Below are 19,927 nucleotides of genomic sequence, written 5' to 3'. Positions count from 1 at the left end.
TATTCAAAACTAATATGACAGTACGAAAAGCAATAATAAAGTTAAGTATGGCTTGTATCAGTATATCCTTACAGATACTAAAGATATCTACTAAAATCCACACAGGGATGCCATTTTCTTTCATGAGCTTTCACTTTTCTTATGATTTCCATATTGATGGTGAAATTTAAGATTTATGTCCTTGTAACATGCTGGGGTCTTATGTTTTCTCCCATTTTCTGTTTTGCTGTCATTCATGCTTAGTAAGAGATGCTGGGGGCATTACACAATCATAGCACTATGATTCCACTTTAATGATATGACTACATCCTATAGAATCGTCGGATTTGTACTTTCCTGAGATATGATAGCTCTCTGGCTGAGAATTCTAAATGCCCCTGCCTGCTAGAGCTCTGACAACTAGATCAGCTGTCGGAATTTAAGACACAAGTGAAAACCTAATTCTTCCAGCAGGTCTACCCAATTTTAATGACAAATTTTAAATTTCTATTCTATGTCTATTTTTTGTTTTATGTGTTTTAATTTTATGGAAATATTCTTTAATATGTGTATTCTATGGAGTGTTTTTAAATTATTGTGTTTTGATTATGTGTTTTAGAAATGGTGTAACTTACCTCGAGCAGTGAGGAGAGGCAGGTAAGAAATAAATATTATTATTATTATTATTATTATTATTATTATTTAAATGCAATTGATGACTGATGAAAAGGTATGCCCCTCATTAAGCTGGACTGCACCAGCCATCAACTAATACTTTTTTTGACCTGACATGGGGCATGAAACCCTTCTGAGGGATGTCCATATCTATTGCCTTCATCCTGAACAATATACAGTGAATGAAAATAACCACATTACAAGTGTTACTTTGAGTATTATTAGGCAGCCATAGTGTATGGTGACAACTTCCCTGAATATCAGGTGTATGGGGAGTATCTTCAGTCTGATTCCTTGGGTGTTGAGGAGTTCAGTTAGATTATGCCAAAACTGATTCACATTTTTGAAAAGTCTCTAAAGCATATGTGTAAATTATGGGAATGTCTGCAAGTAAATCCTTATTTCTGAGATGGACATCAATTCGTAAGTGTTGAGGTTCCTGGGGAACAATACATGATGAATCCTCATTCCACTGGAATATGTCTTAAATTTTCTCATCAGAGCAGAACTCCATCCACATAAAGAACACTCAGAGTGTTGAAGATATGACAGCAATGATGGAAAGCACAGTGAAACAGCAGTAGCTATTCTGAAGTTGTGGAAACTAAAATTATCAGTACTGAAGCTGGAACAGAGGACAACAATGTAATCATAGCAGAAGAAAATTATACGTGTATCAAATATCTAACATCCAAGTGATTTCCCTTGGCTTCTTTGAGTTCCCATCCTTGGTTTTGCAAACTTTCTTGTCCCTATTTTTTCCTACTTGGGGGCTCCTTGTGCTCTTGCAATTCCAAAACTGGTGTATGTTCTGCAGAGTCTTTTCTAGATGTTTATCTAGAGGTGTTGTCCGAAATTAATATCTATCAGTAAAAATGTGGAGGTAGAAGTGTCATGCCCCACAACTGATGGTGGTTGGTATAGTGGCATGCCTAGCAGTTGGTGGTGGTTAATATATATAATGCCTGGTAGTCTGGTGATGGTTAAGATAGTATCATGCTTAGCAGGTTGGTGATGCTGTGGAAAGTATGGAAGTGTTTAATCTTCCTCCTAGTTCTTAAGGTCAGGGTGATCTGTATGTAAGAATTCACAGGCTATAGTGATGATTTAGGCAGGCCTGATGAAATGGGATGCAGCTGTGATCAGCTGCATGAGTTTTGCAAGAGACTGCCCTTTGGGAGAAACGTATCTGTTCTACTTGAACATGGATGCTGGCTATGTTTTCCACCAGGTTGGTGGATAGTGTTATTACCTTGCTGAACCTTGCAACTTGGTGAGAACCTCGCTTTGGACACTACTGACCTTGTAACCTCATCTTGGACCTTGTTGTACTTTTAATCCTTGAAATCTGTATCTTGGACTCTTGATTATCTGGCTTGCCCTTTGGAACTCTCACTATGGTTTGCATTCCTGAAACCTTGCACACTACGTTAAGGAACTTGGCATTTGACTCTTGGGACTGCAAAACATTGGCTACTGTTTGTTCTTGCTCCTGCACTGGCTTTGCAGTACACTCATTGTTAATTAGACTTTGCTTTGTATCTTCATTTGTGTGCTATCTTTATGTTTTGGACTCAGAACTTGAAACAGCCAAAAGTTTAAGTTGCTGTTTTAAGTGAAACAGTTTGGTTAACCTCTGCCTGGCAGAGCCCTGGATCCTGACAAGAAAATATCAAGTCTAAAGAGAGCTTGGATGTTGCTAAAGCCTAATGAGGTTGCAAATCTGAACCAAAAATGTCTGGGATGCCATCACTTTGGAAACTGGTATAGTAGAAGTTGTCTTCAAAATAGAGAGATCAGTGTGTGGTGAACGGTTTTTCAAAACTAATTTAACTGAATCTCTACATAAATAACCAGTTTCAACTTCAGGTGATAATTCTTAAGATGCCCTTATTGTGATGCCCTTATAAAGCAAACTTTTGAAATTATCTCACAGCCAGTGCACAGTAAGAAAAGGGTCCATGAGGTTCACGATTCAGATTTGAGAACTATGCCAACAACAGAAAACAAAAGAGCATGAATTATGACTGCTAAAAAATATACAATGTATTTACAAAAAGAAAAAAGTTGGCTCTGAACAACATAATACCAAAAACATTCCCCTGATGCTGATCACACAAGGGATGAGAAGGACCCAAGGAAAAGAAGCACAGAGTGGAAGTGGCAGTAGAGTTCCTGCTGAAATCACCCAGTTCTAGAAGATTCAACTTGTGACTCAATGCAGGCATAAGACACCTTTCCTCCATTTATGTGAATCACAGACACAACCAAAACTTTACCTCTGGGAAAAGATATACAATTGAGCAAATGTCGACAATCCCAAATATTCCCAAATATTATGTCTTGGAAACAAGACTGCGTATCAGGAAACAGAAAGTGTGTCCTGAATTTCACTTTCGTGGTTCCTCCAAAGCCCTCCAAGCATTTTCCACTACATTTTCAAGCCACTTTCAAAGTGATTTTACACTCACAAACAGTTCAAACTATAAAAGTAAAACAACTGCAAAATAGTGTTTTCCCTCTCCCATCCATCAACACTCAAAACCATCTTAGCCATTTTTTTCAGCTGAAAAAGTAGACCAGAAGGAACATGGCATCACTTCTAAAGAGTTTATTGGTGCAGCCTCCAGATAGATGCAGGGGCAAGTTAGCTGCTGCACAGCTGTTCATCCCTGACATAGATACCTTAATAGTTACTCCAGTGAAACCTCAAAATGAAGCAGACAATCAAGATATTATAGCATTTAAGCTACATTATGCCATGCCTGAACTCTTAAAATAAGAAACTTCCAGCAAATGAGAAGACCATTTTGCTAACCTCACTGCTTTGATTCAGTTCAGGCCATGCTTGATTTAGTGATGGCATTGATGGTGATTTGCTTGGAGGTGCTTCAGCTGGTGAAGCTGCATAACCTACATCACCAGTCTGATCTCCCACTTCTGACACAGGAACCACTATGAATGCAAAGCAGAACAGCACATTAATGACTTACCATTTTGAATTCATGTCATTATTCACCATGATTTGCTCATGCATCAACCTCCTTTAACAACTATAGAAATCTGTTTATTTACATTAACTGTCTTTCATCTAGAACCGTCTTCTGGCATAAGGCAAACTCACCAAGTTGTCCCAACTTCCCTTTTGCCAACAGTTCACTTTGCTCCATCATATACTATTCCATGGGATCCCTCAACTATCAAGAGTGGCTTGGGATGGGGTACAAAGCGGTGTTGTAGGAAGGAAGAACAAAGTATCCAACTTGCTACATAAAGCAAATAAGAAATCCTTTCAAACTTATGGGAGACAAGGGAACTAGCACTTAGTTTAAAATGCTTTCCTATCTGTTAATATTTTTACCTATTTTGTATTTCATCAACTTTGTATTTCATGTATTTAATACCAATGCTAAATGTTACAGAAAATGGAATGCCAGAAACTTATTTCCAAGTCATAGCTCATGAACAAGGGGATAGTCCTGGCTGAAATCTAGCAAGGTCTGAGTGTCAAACAGGACTATTACAGAGATTATAGAGGCTGCCAATTTCAGCAACTGTTCTTGGAATTCTAAAGCATCTTAAACTTCTAAAACAGACTTTGTTTATCAATCATCAAAGTGTAGTCTTTTCTGCTGCAGGTTCTTATATCATAGGAATTTCATGTTTCATATTTCAAATTTTAAAAGTACAATCAAGTACTCAATTCATTTCTAACCTTCAGTTCAGATTGCTACAAAAATGAAACAGCTTGTATGACTGAATGTGCGCCATGTACCAAGTACAATTTCTGCTGTATTTTCATACTGCTTTGCTCCAAATGCGAACAAATACCAGGAAGATCAGATGAATCAAGTTTTCCTCTCTCCTCCCCCACAGTGAAAGAGTGTCAGGACAACACTATATAAGGTGCAACCAACTCCAGAAACTATAATGAGACTTCTCACAGATCAAACTACAATATTCAAATAAGCAGTACAACAATTTACTGCAGAAAGGAAGCTGCTATCATGAGGCATTAACACGTGCAAGCTTATATAATCTATATGTTTTTACTACCATTATATTTATAATCATTTGTTCAAAACAGTAATAGTGGATATGCATTATCATACTAAGAATGTGGAATAACTGGGCTCTTTTAAAACCGAAATATATTATTAAAAAGATTAATAACATTTCATTCAAAGAGTCCGACAAACTTTCCATTCATGTTTTAGAGCTCAATCTGATCCAAATATGGATTTACGGAACTCATTTTCACAGTAGTCACCAAAACTCTATAAAACTGGTTCCATGTGCATAGCAGACAGAAAGGACCAGTGCATGAAACAAAGTCTGACTACATCCAATATTCAAAGCTTAGATTACTCTGCAGTACCCTGAACATGAATAACTTGTATGGAAAAGAGAGAAAAATGGACAAACATATGAGAGATTTTTCATTCCTTTGAATGCCTGTAGCAAAGTTGTAGGATTGAGAAATACTATTTGTTTCACAAAAGATAGTAACAAGTCCTACATTAAAAGTGGCATATTTTAAAGAAGTACATATTAAATATAATATATAACTTTCAATAGTATTTAAATTGGTAACTAGCCACTGCCTCCTGCAGAATCCTGGGGTTTGTAGTTTAGGGAGGAGCCTTTAACAGCTTCACTAAACTGCAAACCCCAGAATTCCACAGGAGGCAGAAACTGGATTTTAAGCGGATTTTTTTTCTCTAGTGCAGCAGTTCTCAATCTGGGGGTCGCCTGGCTATTTCGGAGGGGTTGCGAGGCCGCCTCTGTTGGCCCCGCCCCAAGGGCACGGGCCAGGCGAGGGCTCCTTTGCGTGAGGCCTGGCCTCTTGCAAAAATGCCTGACCTGCCTCGCACTTTTGCCATCCGGCGAGGGTGCGAGGTGGGCGGGGCGTCATTGGTGCAAGGCCTCACGCAAAGCCCCCTCCCCTGCCTTGCGCTTTCGCCATCCGGCGAGGGTGCGAGGCAGGCAAGGGGTCCTCGGCGTGAGGTCTTGCGCAAAGCCCCTCCCCCACCTCGCGCTTTCGCCATCCGGCGAGGGTGCAAGGCGGGCGAGGGGACCTCGGCGCGAGGTCTGCCACACTTCACACTTACAGCAGCCTGATTCCAAGCTAGCTGCCATGGCAATGGCCAGTGGAATGCTGGGTCTTGTGAATAGCTACACGCAGGGGGCGCATGAAGGGTCCTCTGCCACTCCCCCACACCGTGCATGCAGGCCGGGGGGAGCACAGAGCATCATCAAAGATATTTCAACTTTAAAGTAAGTGCTTAACAGTAATATATATCAATTGTTAAGTATAACAGATGATGGGATTTGTAATACCTTCAACAGCATCATCTGTTGTCCATACTCCCCCAAACCTCTCCAGTATTTTTTTGTTGGTCATGGGAGTTTAGTAAAAGTCCATTGTTGGTGGAGTTCAAAATGCTCTTTGATTGTAGGTGAACTATAAATCTAAGCAGCTACAACTCCCAAATGACAAAATCAATCCCCCGCAACTCCATCAATGCTCAACTTTGAGTATATTGAGTATTTGTGCCAATTTGGTTCAGATCCAGCGTTGTTTGGGTTCAGAGTGCTCTCCAAATGTAGGTGAACTATATCTCCCCTAATTCACTTTCAATTCCTCCCAAACCGCTCCAATGTTTTCTGTTGGTCATGGGAGTTCTGTATGCCATATTTGGTCCAAATCTGTCATTTATGGGGGTCTCGGCTGTGGAAGTCAGAGCCGAATCGGTCGAAGGTACTGCAAATACCATCATCTGTTGTCCATACTCCCCCAAACATATTGTTTTTGTGATTAATCACTATGCATTAATTATGTTCAATTTATGACAATGAAATTTATCACATCCTGCATATTGGATATTTGCATGACAATTCATAGCAGTAGCAAAATTACAGTTATGAAATAGCAACAAAAATAATTTTATGGTCGGGGGTTATGAGGAAACATGAGGAACTGTATTTAGGGGTCACGGCATTAGGAAGGTTGTGATGAAGTAGTAAATGTTTGAGAAGAAAACTACCTGTTGAGTCCTCCAAATCAATCAGCTTGGGCATTAAACTTTCAGGTAGTTTTTCAGGTAGGTCATATCCATTCTTCCTAGCAACTACGAGATGGAAAGCAGCACAGAATTCATCCAGTGTTAATGCGCCATCTTTATCAAAATCAGATAACTCCCTGAAAAGACAAAATTACCATTTTTAAACATTGTTTTAAAACACATTCTTTTGAAAATGTTTTATGTAACTCTAGCTCTCTTTCAAATATTGTATAATACATGTAAAGTTTTAGTAGAGCTAGCTTCTTTAAACAAATCTAAAACCATTACAGAGCCTGGCATTGATTCTAAAATATACTAGCTTGGATAAAGAGATCTGAACATAGCTCATGGCATATAGAAGGAAAAAGGTGTTTTAAAAACAGTTCCTATAAAGTCCTTTGCCTTCTGAAAACTGGCTCCAACAAATTGATGTGTGTGTGTGTGTGTGTGTGTGGGGGGGGGGGGGTTAACAAGGAAGAGTGAATGGTCAAAAATCACCTCCCTTCCCATTCTGCTAGCAGGACTCTCCGCTGGATCAAAGGCACGATCATTTACAGAGGAGCAAAATGCAATTTTGTGGATGCATCAGTGGGAAATTTGATCGTTTTTTGCTCTAAGAAAGACAGATAGGCATTCTGTGATGTTGTTGCTGTTTTAGTATACAGCAAATATTTATATGAGGAAATACTGGTTTAATTCCCTAAACTTGCAAAGAACTATCACACTCTAGCACACAAGGGACAACTGTTGGGGCAATGCTCCTCTCACAGCTCCTGAACTCAGTAACAGGTCATATTATCTTCCTGTTTTCTTTTTCTCTTGTCCTAAGTAGGACATTGTTGAGGGAATGACTAAAAAGCTACCTACCTACCTACCTGGAATTATGTGGATAAGACTTCTGATGGTGCAGTCCAAGAACACCTGGAGGAATATGCGATTCTCATTATCAGTTTGGGTATTTTTTTAAGCAAGAGGCCATTAGCCATGATGAAAATACCACAATGTTCTCACACTGATGATTGCCTGCTTTTGGGCAAGTCATATAAGTTGACTCTTTGTGCAGGACTTCCTCTCTGTCTCTGGGCCCTTCTACACAGCCCTATATCCCAGAATATCAAAGCAGAAAATGCCACAATATCTGTTCTCAACTGGGTTATCTAAATCCATACTCGGATAATGTGGGATTTTCTGCCTTGATATTCTGGGACATAGGGCTGTGTGGAAGGGCCATGAGAGTCTACTTTTGAAATCTTTAGCATTATTCATATAGTTCTTTCAAATCACATAAGAACAGTCGGTTTCCTTCTGGTTTGCCTTCTTATTTCCTTAAACATTCACTTGACATTTGTCTCTTTTTGGGGGCTAGCTCCAGCAAGATTGGCAACCTGAAGTCTTTCACCCATACACAATCGCTCAGGCTTAAAGGAAGAAACAAATGGCACTAAAACTAAAAACAATAGCAGCATTTCAACTGGGTTATCTGAGTCCACACTCAGATAATGTGAAATTTTCTGCCTTGATATTCTGGGATATAGGGCTGTGTGGGAGGGCCCTTTCTCTCTCTGTCTCTCTCTCTCTCTCTATGAATAACTGTGAAAACTACCAGGGATGTGCCGTACATTTCCCAGTTAAAAACAATCCAGTTAAAAACAATCATTTTTGAGAATTCCAGATGAAAAATTTCATCTTTGTGAAGTTTATTCCTTGACCTTTCTGTTTTTGAGTAAATTACTGTATTATTTGTCCTACAAGGAAGTAGGAGAGGGCCTTTGAATGGGAGAGGAGAGTAAAAAAAACAAAACCCAGTGACATTTGTCTCTCTAATTATATCTCTTTTGTTTCTTAATTTCGGGCTTTATGTGGAGCAGGATCTCAAAGAATCTTTTAGAAAACCTGGAGAAACAAAACCAAACGGTAGATTACATCCTTCTGTCCCCTTCTGTCCGCAGATAATCTGGTTTGACACCTAAAGCTTTCTGTAAGAAGATCCCCTTGAGAAGAAGTGGTTTTTCTTGTGCCTTACTGGACTGTATTGCCCTTAAGCCACTTCATTACAAAAGCGGTTGTTTTTTTCAAGGGAGAAGAAGGGGAGGGGAAATTAATTTTGCACTCTTCTTTTTTCTGGAGATCAAATAGTAGCCATGAATCCAATCCCTATGGAAAATTCAAGTGCACAATATTTTTCAGCATGATGGTCAAGGGTCATTTCAATTATGGTGACTATAATTAACCACTGCGGTTAATCAGACCATGCAGGTGGTTACCTACTTTGAGCAACAGCACTGCGGCACCTCTGAGAAGGAATCCCACTGGAGAATTGCAGCACACCAAAATACCTGGGAGTGACCCTGGACTGTGCTCTGACTTACAAGAAGCACTGCTTGACTATCAAGCAAAAAGTGGGTGCTAAAAATAGTATCATACAAAAATTGACCGGCACAACCTGGGGATCACAACCAGACACAGTGAAGACATCTGCCCTTGTGCTTTGCTATCTGCAGCTGAATACGCATTGTAGAACACATCCCACCACATTAAAACAGTGGATGTGGCTCTTAATGAGACATGCCGCATTGTCACAGGATGTCTACGCCCCACACCACTGGAGAAATTATACTATTTAGCTAGTATTGAACCACCTGACATCTGCTGGGAAGTAGCGTCCAATGATGAAAGGACCAAGGCAGTGGCATCTCTGGCCCATCCCATTCAGATATCAGACAGCACACCAATGCTTTAAAGAAATAGATCTCTAACCTCTACAGAGATACTCGCAGGAACACCTCCGCAAGAGAATCCACAAGTGGCAGGCTAAAACACAGAACCTCAATCCATGGCTGATACCGAATGGGATACTCCCTCCTTGGCACACAGAAGACTGGGCAACTTGGAAGGCGCTGAACAGACTGCACTCTGGCACCACAAGATGCAGAGCCAACCTTAAGAAATGAGCTACAAAGTGGAGTCCACAACATGTGAGTGTGGAGAAGAGCAAACCACAAACCACCTATTACAATACAGTCTGAGCCCTGCCACATGCACAATGGAGGACATTCTTACAGCAACACCAGAGGCACTCCAAGTGGCCAGCTACTTGTCAAAGGACATTTAGTATAATGCCAAGTTTTTATAAAATACATTATAACTGTACCGTCAATTCACTTCTGACACAATAAATAAATAGGATGTCTGTTTTCCTATATTTCCATGGCTTAAAGTCTAATCTGAAAATCTGGATGTTGAGGTAGCTTAAAAAAGTAAAAAAAATCTCGTGGAAACAATATAATGCATCCCATACAACTCTTGGTGGTAGAGATATGGTAAATTCAATTTGATGGTAGAGATATGGTAAATACAAAAATTTGGGGACTTTCTGTATGTTTTAGTGACACAATGTTTTAGTGACACAATCTGCAGGGAAAAATCACCTGCAGATCAAACATTCTCTACCACCTTTCCTTTACTAATGTTCTATTCCTCTTTGTTCTTCCACATGATAAAAACCGATGTTGACCATAAAATGAATGTTGAACTTAGTTCTGGGAGATAATGTTTTCCCCTAGTTTATCTTTTCGTCTGTGATTCAGGGAAGGAAATGAAGGTGAAATAAATTTGGAAAACCAAGAAAAACACCTGAAAGTCATGTTGGTGACAAAGCAGGATTTTTTAAATTGAGAGAAAGAGGGAACAGTCTACAGTAAAGAACTCAAGATCACATGACCCCTTGTGTCCAGACTGGTATGGAGATAGGTAATTTATGTAATGGCAAATGTAATGGTTATTTGCTCCATTCAAATAATGAGGCCACTGTACATATAGGCACAAGATGGATAAATTCTGGCATATGCAATAAGGTTAAACAAAGATTATTTGAATGCTAGAAAAGTAGCACCATATCAAAGTTTATTTAATATATTGAATAGCTTTGTTTTCAGCGTAAATATTGGTTTGAAAATTGTACAAAATGTAATACTTTTTACGGAATAGAGGGTGAATCCAGATTGTTAGTTACTTCATGCAAGCCTCCCATAAACAGTTGGTTACAAAGCACTACGTATTATACTTGAGGTCAGGGCAATCAAGATTTTGTTCAAGGTCTATTCAAATAGAACTTACTGTTTGATCATAATGGGAATAGATTTAAGTTTCCAAGTATCACTGACACTGAATGATGTTTTAATGCAAATGATGAAAAGTCTCTCTCGCTAGGCATTTCTACTCCACAAATGTGATTCTTAAAGCATCTACCCCAACCTAATATTTCACACTTACCAAATGTGCGAAAGTTCAAGAATAGGAAGTTTTGATTTTGTAAAAAATTCTTTAGCTGCAGATCCTGAAAATATTAAAACAGTAATATTTAACTTTTATTTTAGAATTATCGTCTTAAGGATTTAAAAAAGATACAGTAAACTGGGATTATTAATTTCCCTCTTATTTTTTCAGGAGTCATATTCTGCCCCCAAATTTTAGTGTAGTACTCATCACAAAATTCTAGATTTATCTTTAACACCCACAAAAACAGAAGTCTGGCTCCTAAGGTGCCTTTCCATGAACATACAGATTCCTTCTATTCTCCGAAAGTGATTTGATCTAGCAGAGTTTACTGCAAACAGAAGGTGAATGGCAATTCTCCCCTTCTCTCTGTAGCCTTCTTTGCTATTATTCAGAGTCCTTCAATCCTATTCAATTTTTTTTTGAGATATACATAGCTGCAGGGAAGGAGGTGAATCAATGCAACTCCATCAATGTCGTGGCGGATGATGAGAGCACTCAAGTGAATGGAACTCCCTTTGTGGAATTTCTAGAAATCAACCCATTCTCTCTACCAGGAGAAAACTTATACGAGTGTCTGTTATGCCTGTTACAACATGTGTGCCTAAAGAACTCACCTGGGATATATCCATTTAGATCAGGCTGAATGGTTTTAAACTGATTTACGTAATACTGCCTTTGTTCATCTGTTATTTTCCAGGGATCATCGTAACTACTTGACTGCCTACGAATTTCATTTGTCGTTGTAGCTGATGCTACAGTTCGTACTGTTGTCTGATCCTGTAATGAAAGATTGTTCTTCAGCATTACCTAAATTCATCAGTGGCCTATAATTTTCTATATTTTTGCCTATAAAAAGAAACAACTGTTATTTGTTGAAGTAGTTTTAGTTGTGTTCTAGTCAGTGCTAGTCGGTAGTGCTTTAAAGAAAATATTCTGAACATTTATGTAAATAGACAGAGATGACAACATTCATGTAGGCAACAGAAAGTTATGAAAAAATATGCAAATAGCAGTTTGAAAAATTAAGCACAAAAAAGCTGAAAGCTTGAATTTGAAAATGTTGGCAGCTTTTTAATATAACAATTCATTTACCAAGAATTTATTCACTGTTATATTTTAGATAGAAAGAATATGTAAGAAATCACTCTCAAACACATTCACATTCAGAGTCACAGCATGAATATTTGGCAACGATATGAAAATGACCGGAATGAAGCAAATAAAAAAATACCAATAAAATGTCACACCTGGACAGAAGCAGGATGCATGGCTAAAATAGTACTGGTTGGTGTGTTATCTGCAAAACTGACCCAGGTTTCTTGATGTGGTGGTGGTGAATGGCCAGACCACATTGGATCACTAGCATTACAGGAGCCTGAAAATCAGAACACAGTTCATTTTGAAGATTTACACACAACCTATTAAAAGGTATGCCTTGAAACACTTCTAGAGACATACAAATGCACCATGACATTTCTCTGAAATGGGATGATCAGAAACTGTTAACATGTACTGTGAGGCTATAAGTTTCAAGTCTTGTTTCCCATTTCATATTTAAATGCTATTTTAAAATGGAAGGGAATTGGTATAGCATTGAAGCTAATGTGATTATAGAGACATTTATTCTAGAAGCTTGAACCAAGGTCTGTGTAGGAGCTAGGTGTCTTTTTCAATGCAAACTTGGATAGAACCACAACAGTATTCAGACACACACTTTTCACTAGAGATTCTGTGTATCACTAAATATACTGGAAATAACAGGTCTCTGTTATAGCGAGTCCTTCGTATCTATGGATTCTACAACCACAGATTCAACTATCCACACCTTGAAAATGTGTGTTTTTTAAAAAATCCAAATAGCAAACTTTGATTTTGCCATTTTATATAAGAGACAACATTTTACTAAATAATTGAGCATCCATGAGTTTTGGTATCCACGTGATGTCCTGGAAGCAAACCCCAGAGGATACTAAGGGCTCGGAGTTCCACAATCTGAGGAAACACTTAAAAGTTTAATGAACGACATTTATTTATACCTGCTTGTGCTTCACAAAAGGGAGTCCAAAACGGCCCTGGTGCAGCAAGAGGTCGCTCATTATTTCCACCGCTGGGATGTCGGCTGTGCTTCCGCCATGTATGTGGAGAGGTTGGTGGGGACTGCTGGGGTGAAACTACTGGAGATGTTGATTCCTAATGAAACAAAGTAAGTCTTTATGCAATTTCTTGTCTAAAACACTATATTGAAGAATAATTGCAACATTTTAAAGTTAAGTAGGATTTTAAAACATAAACTGTAAAATAAACAATGTCTTTTGGTATCCACGTGAAAATAAACATTGAAACATTTACATGCAGTAACTTGATGAAAGTTGACTATAACTCAAAGACCATCTAATTTTTGTATTTTTCCATAGGTTTTCATTTATAGGACATTATTAGAACCCAATTCATAAGAAATGCGGGGGTAGGGTGGGTGGATGTATAATTTATTGTTTCACATTCAAGATTTTGCACTTTCAAAATCTTCAGAAGGACACTATTGAGGGAATTATAGGTGCTGAACCAACTGTTTTGCTTAACGGATTCCTTAAAATCTGTGGCATATTCTCTTCAAATGTTCCATTAGGAATCTTGCAATATTACAACACATAAATAGTTTTGTATCCCCAACACCATTCAAGATCCTGGGGATACAAGGGGCAGTATTTAACAGATTGTTTCTTCTGGCAAGTCTGCTTTGCAGAAACAGAAAAGAAATTTGGGGGGGGGGGGGGACTGGCAAACTCTCCAGAAGAGATTTTCAGTGTCAGAGACTGTAGAAGTGAAAGGAGGGGGCCGAAAATTCTGATCCTACCATGAGCATGCCATTGAATTTAGCAAAAGAGTTCCCTTCATCAGTATTGCTATACAGTCAATCGAATTCTTTTTAGTCCACAGACATATAATCAGAACATGGGCCATTGTTTTCAAAAGCTAACATGCAAAGTTACTTTTTCTGAAGAACTAATATTTTAGTTGAATTTAAAGATATAGTCATGTTAACCGGGATCAGTGTTTTAGATATTCCCATTTTATGAACAACTTTTGCTCCTACTTTTAAATGCGTGTAATTTTTAAATTTTCTTTTAAAATGGCCTTGGGTCTCCAAAGCATATTTGGAATAACTCATTATGTTGAACATAACAATGCTAACAGTTTTGTTACTATGCCACAGGATTGTTATGCCCTAGTTACTGTAAAAAATATTTAAATAATGTCATTGATTTTACTGAGTTACTTCAAGATTCTGGATGTATTCTGTAGAAGTGGCACCAATCCAAATTCTGTCCTTTCCATCCCATACCGAAGAAAGCTAATATTCAAATGGGTTGTTACCCAAACCAGGCAAATCAGGAGATGCTGGTGAAAGGCACACATGCTACACAGAAATCACCTGCACATGGCAGATTTGCAGAAATGAAAAAACTTCAACTATAATACTTTTATTAAGCAGCAAATCGCATTGAACTCTATGAATCTCATTTCAAAGTGAACATGCTTGGAATAACTGCACAGAAGTAATCTTCCTTTCACTTACTAAACAGAGCACAGCTAAGCTTCCTGCCCTGATTAAAATTTCAGCCAATTACTTCAAAGAGATCTAGATGGAATTATAAAATAAACACAAAAGGGAATGGATGGTAATCTTTCGTCAAAGCTAAGTTTTTGCAGGATTTCACAACTGAGAACTGGGGAAAGATAAACTACAGCAAACACGAAAAGGATACCAACATCATGTATCATTTATTAAGGTAACTAATGAACACCTCTACATGAATAAATCTGGAGCAATCTATATTGGTTTTGAAGATCTGAAATCTCAGTTTGCAGATGAATCAGTGTGTCTAAGAAGTACTTTTCAAGAATAAGCTAATATGGAAAACATTAACATGTGAAATGCAGATTTATACACATAAATGGTGGTCCCTAGATCACACACACCTGGGAGTAATTATTCTGGGCAGAGCTGTAGCTACAAAGCCTTAGTTCACTGGTTTCCTATTTACTCATATAATAGCTTTATATTCCTAATTTTAGGACTCGTTGACAAGAATTACATCTTCTGACAACTTTTTCCTCAAATGTGATATGTGTTTTCCAATAAAAATTAATTAATAGAGTATCTTACAAACCTAATTTTACAAAACTTGGCTAAAACATGTAACTACATTTACACTAAGAAAAATGAAATTTGACCAACTTCTATATAAATAAAAATGTAATGTTCGTTTGTGGGATTAACAGAATTCAATAACCACTGGACGAATTGACACCAAATTTGAACACAAGACACCTACCAAAGCAATCTATGTCCTTCACACACACAACCCACTCCCCAAATTAACCAGAAAAAACGTAATCTGCCACAAAGCGAAATGACTATATAGAGCATGCATTAAAATGACGCCCCCGTCCCGCAGGAGGGGGGAAAAACCCAAGAGGTGTGAGAGAGAACTGCTTGAGAGAGGGAGGGAAAGATGGTCCATAGATCCTTTTCGCAAGTCCCTGCCTCTCCCCTCCCAAACACTTCTGGTCCAAAGCATTTTGCCTCCTTCTTGCCCAGCGAGAGAGAAACAGAGGTGGCATCCTCCTCCTCCTCACATCTAGAGCCAACCCTCCTGGAGGTGCTGCCTGCTTGCCTTCCTTTTCTGCATTGTTGCTTGGGCATTTTAAAAAGCCCAACAGAAGAGGGAGGGGGAGAGGAAGGAAGGAAGGGAGGGAGGGAGGGAGGGAGAGCACTCTCCTTCAGATCCACCCCCTCCCCTCCCTTTCCTTCCCTTTACCTCATGGCTACCTGGGAACTCGCAGGGATGTGATTCTGTGTGTCTGTGTAAGTGTGTATGTGTATATATACATACACACATCTCTACACACTTCAACTCCCAGAAAGCTCAGCCATATTGAGCTATGGGAAGGAATTCTGGGAAATGAAGTCCAGTACTCAAAGAAAGTGGTATTAAAAACAGGAAATGCTGTCCAGGAAGGCACAATTAAAGAACTCCCAACAGATGGCCATCCATTTTTACTTTATAGTAACCCTGGGCTACAATATCTACAATAATAATATATATCAGTCTTTAATAATAATATCTGTCTGTAATAATATCTATAGGTCTATTATAATATCTGCATGTCTGTAATAATAATATCTAGATGTCTATAATAATATCTGTAGGTCTATAAGAATATCTGTCTGTCAATAATATCTATATATCTATAATAATACCTATATGCGTATAATAAAATATCTATACGTCTGTAATAATAGCAATATCATATCAATAATAATAATATCTATATGCCTATAAGAATATCTATGCCAATACTAATACAAATATCTATACCTCTAAAAACATTTTGTGTCAGGAATGACTTGAGAAATTGCAAGTCGCTTCTGGTGCGAGAGAATTGGCCTTCTGCAAGGATGTAGCCCAGGGGTCACTGCCTGGATGTTTTGATGTTTACCCATCCTTGTGGGAGGCTTCTCTCATGTCCCCGCTTGGGGAGCTGGAACTGACAGAGGGAGCTCATCTGCGCTCTCCCCAGAATTCGAACCTGCAACCTGTCGGTCTTCAGTCCTGCCGGCACAAGGGTTTAACCCATTGCACCTCTGTAATAATAACAGCTATATCATATCTACGTATAATAATAATAATAATAATAATAATAATAATAATAACTAGATGCCTATAATATCTATAGGTCTGTAATAATAATATCTATACATCTATAATGACAATAACTATATGCTATTAATAATATCTGTGTCTATAATAATAATAATAATATCTACATGCGTATACTATCTGTACATCTATAATAATAATAATAATAATAATAATAATAATAATAATACCTATATAATATCTTTGAACTGGGTTATATGGCAGTGTGGACTCAGGTAACCCAGGGCCCTTCCACAGGCCCTGGGTTACCCGAGTAACCCTTTGGCCTCGAGGAGATTGAAATGGGCCTATATTAGGTTGATACCTTGTCACTTCAATTGTGTATTGATAGTATAGAAACCAGCTCTCCATTTCTCCACAATGGGCCACAGCAACGCGTGGCCGGGTACAGCTAGTTGTATATAAAAACTTTAGGCTAGTTGTTGTTGTTCATTCGTTCAGTCGTTTCCGACTCTTTGTGACCTCATGGACCAGCCCACGCCAGAGCTCCCTGTTGGCCATCACCACCCCCAGCTCCAAGGTCAATCCAGTCACTTCAAGGATGTCATCCATCCATCTTGCCCTTAGTCGGCTCCTCTTCCTTTTTCCTTCCATTTTCCCCAGCATAATTGTATCCTCTAAGCTTTCCTTTCTTCTTATGTTGTGGCCAAAGTACTTTATCTTTGCCTCTACTATCCTTCCTTCCAATGAACAGTCGGGCTTCATTTCCTGAAGTATGGACTGGTTGGATCTTCTGGCAGTCCAAGACACTCTCAGAACTTTCCTCCAACACCACATTTCAAAAGCATCTATCTTCCTTCGCTCAGCCTTCCCTATGGTCCAGCTCTCACATCCGTAGGTGACTATGGGGAATACCATTGCTTTAACTATGCGGATCTTCATTGCCAGTGTGATGTCTCTACTCTTCACTATTTTATCAAGATTGGACATTGCTCTCCTCCCAAGACGTAAGCGTCTCCTGATTTCCTGGCTGCAGTCTGTGTCTGCAGTAATCTTTGCACCTAGAAATACAAAGTATGTCACTGCCTCCATGTTTTCTCCCTTTATTTCCCAGTTGTCAATAATTTTTGTTGCCATAATCTTGGTTTTTTTATGTTTAGCTGCAACCTAAAATGCTAATAAATATCTAGCAATGAATATCTAGTTCAGACCGAAACACACAATCATTTCCAGAGCAAAAACAACTAAAAGTTTGGTAAAACCTTAAAGCTTATTTGGCATAAGCTTTCATGGACAACATTCTGCTTCTAAAAACTCATGTCTATATATATCTGGCTACTTACACTAGTGCCATACATTTGAAAACCTAGAGGGCTTCTACACTGTAGAATTAATGCAGTTTAACAGAACTTTAACTGCCACTGGTCAATGGAATACAATTGTGAGAGTTGTAATTTTACAAGGTCTTTTGTTGTCTCTGCCAAAAAGTGCAGGTGTCTCACCAAACTAGAATTTCCATCTTTCTACAGCATTGAACCATGGCAGATTATCCCACTTTTTCTCTCTACAAGGAAGGTGTCTTACATTAAAAGCACTTCAATACAATTTAAAATATACAAACATACAAACAGAATTAAATATTAGTGGTATTAAAATTCAACTAAAAACCATAAAAACGTATTTAAAGCTTAAAAAAAAAGCACAGCAGCCCCTGACTTAATCTTTAAAATTTTCTATAAAGACCAGCCTGAATAAAAAGGTTCTAGCCTGCTGCTGAAAGAGCAGCAGGGAGAAGACTGTTCTAGCTTTCATTCTGGCTTTCCTGGCTAGGCAGTTCCAGAGTTGAGTGATGTCAAACTGCATTAAATTATACACTGTAGATACTCCCTTAGGCAGAAGCCATGAAAAGTATACCTTTATTCTATGCTTTATTTATGACTTTGATGTTTTATTGTAACTCAATTTTAAACAAAACTTTTTCTTTAATAAAGATTATACACACACACACACACACACACACACACACATATATATATATATATATGTCAAATACAACTTTAGGCTTTTAAGGTGCACAAGGTTAGTTTGTTTTATCAACTGTTGGTGTCTAGAAATCAACAAAATTTCAAGAACAAATGCTTGAAAGGGAGTGTGACATATGCAAGACAACAAGTTCAGACAATTCCACGAATAATAAGAAATAACAAAATAACAAAACATTAATAGTCTTAACCAACTTCAGAAGGTCTCCTTCAGCTTAATGTTCATTGCATAAAACAACACTATGTATCAAAATTGTTGTTCCTGGGTCATTAATGTCATTTCCTAATTGGTTCTATCATAAAAACATGGAAAAGGTTTATTAAACTGCAAATATTTTTTTGTAAGACATCCTGCAGCACACTTTGCTATAGTTTTTCAATGAATATCTCACTAGTCTCAACCAATTCAACATAGCGGCAGTCACAGAAACAAAGTTTCTGGAGTAAAACAATACTTTCAAAGTAAGTACCACACAATTAAGCGGGAATAACGCTTTGAAACCTGGTACAGATTTTTTTTCAAATTTTGTTACATTGTGTAACTGATGTGCTTCCTCTTTTACTATTTTCAACTATCTCCCTACCCCTTGGCTCTCTTCCACATCCTGACATCCTCTGCTACTTGGGCACAGGTCTGACATCTGGAAAACTAAATAACCCTGCATTCCCTGAATCTGGAAAGAAAGCAGAAGTAACGAAAGTAAATGAAAGGGTAGTAAGCAGAAATACGAATAAGCAGATAGAGCACCAGATAGTCACAGAAGACTGGGAGAAAAATTGGATTGTTACTCATATAGACATATATGATAAGGTCCAAAACAAGCCTGTGAGTGAGTTCAAAAACACTATTTTTCCATATTGAGGAAGACAATTTCCCTTTAGAGCCCAATCTGAATCCTGACTAAGGCTAGGAACACAATACCCAAAGAAGTGTCTGCCCCGTGGTTATCAGCACAACAATGGTGCTGTAGCACTGCAGTTGGAATGCCTCCCCTTAAGAGGTCTGACTAGTGCGCATTACAGAGCTAAGATTACCGTAAAAACCGGGGTAATAGACGACTTTTTAAACCTTTAAAATCCTTTGAAAACTTGGGGGTCGTCTTGTCTTCCGGACATATTAGATGATGAATGGCAGCGGAACCGAGGCAGCGGAGGAGAACATCCGCCCGCAGCGGCCTGCCCTCCGACCTCCTTCCTCACGCTGCCTCTTTCCTCACTGGGC

General features: G+C 38.5%; 1 protein-coding gene across 3 annotated transcripts in view; it reads right to left on the bottom strand.

The window, feature by feature from the left end:
- The window catches only part of REPS1 (RALBP1 associated Eps domain containing 1), a 61,302-nt gene that overhangs the window by 24,343 nt on the left and 17,032 nt on the right, over positions 1-19,927 (bottom strand). For 2 of the 3 annotated variants that reach the window (XM_060753459.2, XM_060753461.2), the window contains exons 4-9: positions 13,034-13,187; positions 12,245-12,372; positions 11,612-11,774; positions 10,992-11,055; positions 6,702-6,856; positions 3,473-3,609 (exon numbers count right to left, since the gene is read on the bottom strand). In XM_060753459.2, the coding sequence (XP_060609442.2) occupies positions 3,473-3,609; positions 6,702-6,856; positions 10,992-11,055; positions 11,612-11,774; positions 12,245-12,372; positions 13,034-13,187 (801 nt within the window). The remainder of the gene's footprint in view (positions 1-3,472; positions 3,610-6,701; positions 6,857-10,991; positions 11,056-11,611; positions 11,775-12,244; positions 12,373-13,033; positions 13,188-19,927) is intronic. The other variant, XM_060753460.2, reaches the window with a different exon arrangement.

Source organism: Anolis sagrei, chromosome 1, assembly GCF_037176765.1.
Source record: "Anolis sagrei isolate rAnoSag1 chromosome 1, rAnoSag1.mat, whole genome shotgun sequence".
Classification (NCBI taxonomy): domain Eukaryota; kingdom Metazoa; phylum Chordata; class Lepidosauria; order Squamata; family Dactyloidae; genus Anolis; species Anolis sagrei.
This window is presented reverse-complemented; position numbering and strand designations above follow the sequence as displayed.